Consider the following 6,023-nt stretch of genomic DNA (forward strand, 5'->3'; position numbering starts at 1 on the left):
TATCTACAGAAAACTGAGCCTACAAAAAAGTGTGCCAAAAATATACATTTAAATTGTGGACTGATCACCTGTCAAATATTCATTTTTTAAAATTGAGTTATACAATTAAAAAAATTGTTATAACGTTAATGTTGCAGCTAAAATCAGTCAGGAAATGTGTAAAAGTTACGGTTTCATCAGCAATGCTGACATGGTTGCATTACACTGCCAGAATGGTTTAAGGCGTACATTTTATGGCACACTGATATGTCAAGCTGCATGTTCAACAAGAATGAACAGGAGTATTATGTATATGCTGCATAGCATACAAACATTGCTACAAGACCTTAATTTTTGCATTTTCTGAATCAATTTTAACTGCAACCTTAATGTTACCTTATCACAGTTTTGTGCATTTAATATCCTGTATCTTTTTCAAAGAACAAACTTGAGTGCTTAATAATGCATTCAAGTAGTCCCAATTAGTTGTGATGTAGACTTCAGAAGCTAAGTCAATGGTCTACGTGAGAGTCTAGAAACTGGTTGACTACATTTAATAATTTTAAACTTATAAAAAGATGGGGGTTACTATTAAAACAGTGCCAAAATTTTCAAGTCAAATGTGGGTTAAGAACCACCCTTTAAAGGAACAAAAGGAGTAAAAATAAATTTACTATAATGCAAAGGTTGCACATAGAAAAGTTAACATGATTGTGCCCCTCTGATATTTAGTTTGTTTTTTAAAACAGCTAATACAGAAATATTTCCACCTCATCAAGGTCAACACATTACAGACGCAAGAACTACTTGAATATATCTTTTATATGAGTTCTTTCAATTATGTTTCTGCATTACAGAATCAGAATAAAGCTTTATGGGAACAGCATCCTGAAACAGCTCATTGTCTCTTGGCAAAAGTTTCAGTGAAATTATCTAAACTCCTGCAATAACTTCCCTTTGACATTACCTGTTCCAACATGTCCTTCATATTAGCAGACAAAGCTTAAGTTTATTTTGACCCGATATTGTCAAGCCTGAAAATACAACCAATCCTCAAAAAGTTGCTTGGTGTGTGTCAAATGCCCTGATCCTGCAAACACTTATAGCTGCAAGCCAACCCACTGACTTCAGTGGGACTACTCACATGCATGCGTAAGTGTATGTAGGATCGGGCTTTAGTGGGGTTCCTCAGATGCAGGTGGATTTTTTTACTCTAAAATGGTTTTAATGAATTCTGTAGTTGGATATATAGGACTCAAGAATGATGTTCTAAAGTAGCCATAGAACAGGACTGGATAATTGTAGTTAAAGATAGAAAAAATAGTAGCTTTAAGAAATTTTTCAACATACAGATAGATGCAGGTAGGAATATAAGGCACTAATGGTCTCAATGAGATATGTTACACTTTATAAAGGTGACCAATAATTTATAGAAGAAATTACTCATTCAGATGCAGTAACAAGCATAAGTGCTTGTCACTTGCGAGAGCCTACTAAACCATAACTGCAACCACAAGTCAGCCCATATTGCTATATAGTGAGGTGTAATTTCAGGGACACCATATACTTACGTTCTAACAATTTCAGAAACCACACATACAGAAAAGAACCTGGATAAAGCACCATAGAAAGTACTGTGCAACGTGATTAGAAAATAAAACAAGCCCAGGCAAAAAGTTACCTCAATTCCCACAGTATGATGAAGAATGCTGACCAAAAGGACATGCTCCATCATCAATCTAACTGGCATTACGGCTGCAGTAACACAAGCATTCATAAGAACATCTGTTAGAGTTTCATTCATGTCCTTTCTACTGTTAGTCATGTATAGCTCTTCCAACTGTCCACTTATGGAGGCCAAATTTGGTTCACTCAACCTATTGGGAAATAAAATTCAGTGTTTGCTTTAGCTTTCCATTTCTTCTTTCTGAGTATATATCCCCACTTTTTTTTCAATTTAATATTGCTTTTAATCCAAAACAACAAATGTTTTATTTTTAATGTTTTAATCTTTTATTCAACTAGTAGCTCAAAAAGAAAAAAGGGACAAATATTTGAAACAGATTTTGGATCTTTCCTGTTCATCAGAATAATTCAGATACCCAAATATTTAGTTCACATCTTCTCAGGAGATACTGTATATAAAAATGAAGTAGTAGTATTTGCAAAAAGTTGATGATGCTAAGCGGTGATGAGCAAAAGACTGTCAGATGCACAAAAGACCATAACATACCATATCTAAAATCTAAAAGTACTCATCCTCATGTTTGTAATATATTCAGTGTAGTTATAATGAATTCTTATTCTGCATACCAATGGATCATAGCCTGCGTACCAGCCTGAGAACCACAGGCACAGACTAAAATTAATGTCAACTGAATGTTTTTATATAAAAGCCACAATTAAATATATGGTAATGCACAATTATTGCTATAAACCTATTCTTCAGTAGTATAAGATACACACTTAGAATCATAGATTATCAGGGTTGGAAGGGACCCCAGAAGGTCATCTAGTCCAACCCCCTGCTCGAAGCACTTCAGGGCACTTCTCCTGAGATTCAAGGCTCAGCAATTTTAATAGTATTTTTTTTAATGCTCTTACTTCGTTCATGTGCAGATTGTACAAATTAAGGGCCTGATTCTACAATTTTTTTTTTTAAACCACACATAGTCCCACTGATGTCCATGGAATTATGTTTGGCCTACAACACCTAATAGTATTTGTGGAATTCAACTCAAAGTTTTAAATTCACTTATCAATCAATACATATCTTCTTTGATAGATTTTTCAACTTCTATAAATGTACTTCAAAATAATTGAGAATAAAAAAAGATACTGTCAAAGATGACATGCACAAAATTTGACTTTTATTTTAAAAAATCAGTTTGCAAGAAAGAACTCATACCCACTCCCCTCTCTGGCTTCAGCAGTGGCTGCTGTAGACACAGCCTAATAATTAAACAACTTTAATGTGTTATATTACCTGTTAATTAGTCCTTTCACGGTTTTCTTCAGTCTTCCCAGTTCTTCCCTCTTTTTGTCATCCATTGTCTCATCAACTCTTCTCGCTGGAGGGGGAACATACATCATAGCTCTATGGCAAAGACTCTTATCAAAAGAGAAAAACAAGAAAATAGGGCAGCGTGTTACAAAAAAAAATCTTATTTAAAAATAAATTCATATTCATTTGAAAGTATCTTTTAATTAAATATAAGAAATGGGATTATTAAGTATACCATAGGTTTATTTCTAATCACTATGAAGCTTTTGTAATTGTAATGCAACACCCATAGTACAAAATTAGGCTAAAGGAGCTAACTTGAACAGCATCCAAAAAAGAAACATGCACCAGCTTATCACTTAGGATCAACTCAAATCAAGGTCCCAATTCTCCAAGAACTCAATGGAAATTATGCAAGCCTTCCAAAAAGCGTGCTTGGGCCCCAAATGTACCATCCGTGTTCACAAATGCACAATTCAATACTGTATCTGATACATCCTCCGTCAGCAATGGGATAAATGGTCTGATAGGTCTTTTCCATTGCTAGCTTCTGTAGGCCTACTGGTATGCTGAAACTATGATAGCAAAATCATAACAAGAACCTCCATATACATTTCAAGGTTTATCAATGCTCATGCTTCAGGGCACTGCCCTATCCCCATAGCATCAGGAAACGTCACCCTGTAATACATAGCATAAAATTGTCCTCAGTTCATCAGTCTACTGAACATAGCATGTCTTCGTCAGGACAATTTCCAATCCCTTACAAAACTCAGATCCGAAGTGAAACTTCATGAGAAGGGTGCAAAATTGTATTTGAAAAGCCTGAAGCTATTTGATGCAAAACCTGCCCCCAACGTACCTGCTCTTCTCTGGAGGTCTTGGCTTTGCAGGGTTTATGGTCGCCACAATCCTCTAGAGACATGGGCAACTTTCTGCTTCCTTTCCGCTCATCCTCCCAGTTTCCTTCCATATCGGCCTCCCCTGAGGTTTCTAAAGTGTCCTCCATCCTCCCCTCCTCTTCTTCCTCCTCCCCATCTAGCTCCCCCTCCTGATCATCATCTAGGGACTCCAGGTCTAGATCCTCCTTATCAACTTCATCCTTCCCCTCATCCAGATCTAGGGGCCCCTCATCAGCCGCCGCCTCCTCCTCCTCGCTGCTCTCCTCATACAGGCCGCAGAGGGTGGCCTCGGGCTCCAGGGCCCCCAGCACGTAGCCCAGCCCATCCCGGGCGAAGCTCTGCGGCAGGGAGGAGGCTCCCGCCTTCCTGCGCTTGCTGAGCCCCAGGCGCCGCTCCAGCCGCCGGATCTCCTTCTCCTCCTCCTCGTTGGCCGCCAGCAAGGCCCGTTTCCGCGCAGAGGCCGCCGCGGCGGCGCTGGCTCCCTTCTGGGGCAGCCGCTTCGCTGCCTCGCGGGGGCGCGGCCGGCGCTGGTGGCCCCGGGGCGGCGAGGCCGGGGCCGCGCCGGGGAGGGGGCATTGCCCCACGCCCTGCGTCTGCCCGCCCCGGCCAGCCCCTGACTCGCCCGGCCCCTCACCGGCGGCCGGCTCCTGGTGGTGCAGGCGGCGGCGGCGGCGGCGCTTGAGCCTGCGCTTCTCCTTCCTCAGCTCGCGGCGGCTCCTCCTGCCCCGGCCCCCCGCGGGCTGGACCCCGGGCTGAGGAGGGGAGAGGCCCCCGGCCGCCTGTACGAACTCCCGCACCGCCAGCCGCAGCTTCTGCAGCCTGCCCGGCTGCCGGCTCCCGCCGCGGCCACCCCGGGCCCCTGCCGCCCGCGCCATGCTCCCCGCGGCCGGGCCCACCGTCAGGCTCCGCGCCGCCTGGGCGCCGCCATCTCGGCCAGGCAGCCGCCGCCCGCTTCCGGCGCGCTGGGCCGCGGCCTGGGGCAGCAGCGCCACCTGCTGGGGCGGCCCGGGAGGGGGCAGCGGGGCGGGCCTGTCGCGCGTGGCTCGTGGCCCTTGTCGCGGCGGGGGCAGGCCGCAGCAGCCTGGTAGCATTCTGTACCCCCCTTTTTAAATGGGTTGAATAGTAGTGAAAGGCACAGCTTGGACAGACCAGAAAAATGAAGGTCTCTAATAACGGAAGAGGTAGTGCAAACTTGAGGTTGGAGCCTAGAGGATTATGTGGGGGAGCTGGAGGGGTAGGGTATCCTGAATGAGGATTCACTCCCGCAGACCCTGCCTTCTGTTTTACCCAGCTGTTCCTTCCTGAGCCTCTGTCCCCGAGCCTTCTGGCTGCTTTCTCCAGGCTTACAGGGCTCCAGCAAAGAACTGACATTGGGGGAAGAGAGACAATTATCTTTGCATTTGGTTCCAACACACAGCAGCCCCAGTAGTTGGGTGGAATCGCTGCAGGGAAAACCCTGCTGCTTTTTGTTAGTTACCTTATTAAGTTAGAACTGATTCAGGCATGCAAGAAATCTTTTACAGAAATCTTGCATTTTCTGTTTTCAAGGTTATAAATAAAAAAAGTGGGAGAGGAATTTCAGGTTCCATCTAGACATTATCTAACCCCACATGTGGGGCCTGTTCTTCTAATTTGAGAGAGCCTGAGAATAAAAGAGGAGTTCACTATCCATGCCCTTGGTGCCACTGCTGAGACTGCCAACAAGAAGACCAATTGCCAGCTTTGTATTATTTTTATCCCTTGCAAGTATCCTGCAAGTGGACTCTTTGTACCCGGGCTCCTGGCTCATCTCTATAAGGTCTTGTCCAGGCAAGTGCTGAATGAATATTTGTATCCAGTTCTGGCTGAAACTTTAATGTCTCATTAATTTCCAGAAGATAATTTTTGTCCCTTCTGTGCATTTTCCCGTTTTTAGTCATTACATCATACGTCCTACGTGACACTTGCTTCAGAACGCAGCGCTCTTGTTCCAAGATTGAAAGGCCTTTATGCATAATACATTTCTCCTTCAGTGGCACAAGATGTTCTGTTGATTTGTCAAGCATTTCCTTTGTTATATTTTAAACTATATTTTTATGCGCAAATTCATTCTTATTCTGCTCATGCATGCAAAACTCCTATGCGATTTGCATCCTATT

The 6,023-nt window shown here is 43.5% G+C and overlaps 1 protein-coding gene across 1 annotated transcript in view; it reads right to left on the reverse strand.

Annotated features, from left to right (window-relative positions):
- Positions 1–4,823, reverse strand: part of NOM1 (nucleolar protein with MIF4G domain 1) — a 28,919-nt gene extending 24,096 nt beyond the window's left edge. The window contains exons 1-3 of the mRNA XM_084619701.1: positions 3,846–4,823; positions 2,966–3,090; positions 1,661–1,856 (exon numbers count right to left, since the gene is read on the reverse strand). Of these exons, the coding sequence (XP_084475827.1) occupies positions 1,661–1,856; positions 2,966–3,090; positions 3,846–4,760 (1,236 nt within the window). The 5' untranslated portion in view covers positions 4,761–4,823. The remainder of the gene's footprint in view (positions 1–1,660; positions 1,857–2,965; positions 3,091–3,845) is intronic.
- Positions 4,824–6,023: the final 1,200 nt, after the last annotated feature.

Source organism: Lepidochelys olivacea (assembly GCF_965140295.1).
Source record: "Lepidochelys olivacea isolate rLepOli2 genome assembly, chromosome: 2".
Taxonomy (NCBI): Eukaryota; Metazoa; Chordata; order Testudines; family Cheloniidae; genus Lepidochelys; species Lepidochelys olivacea.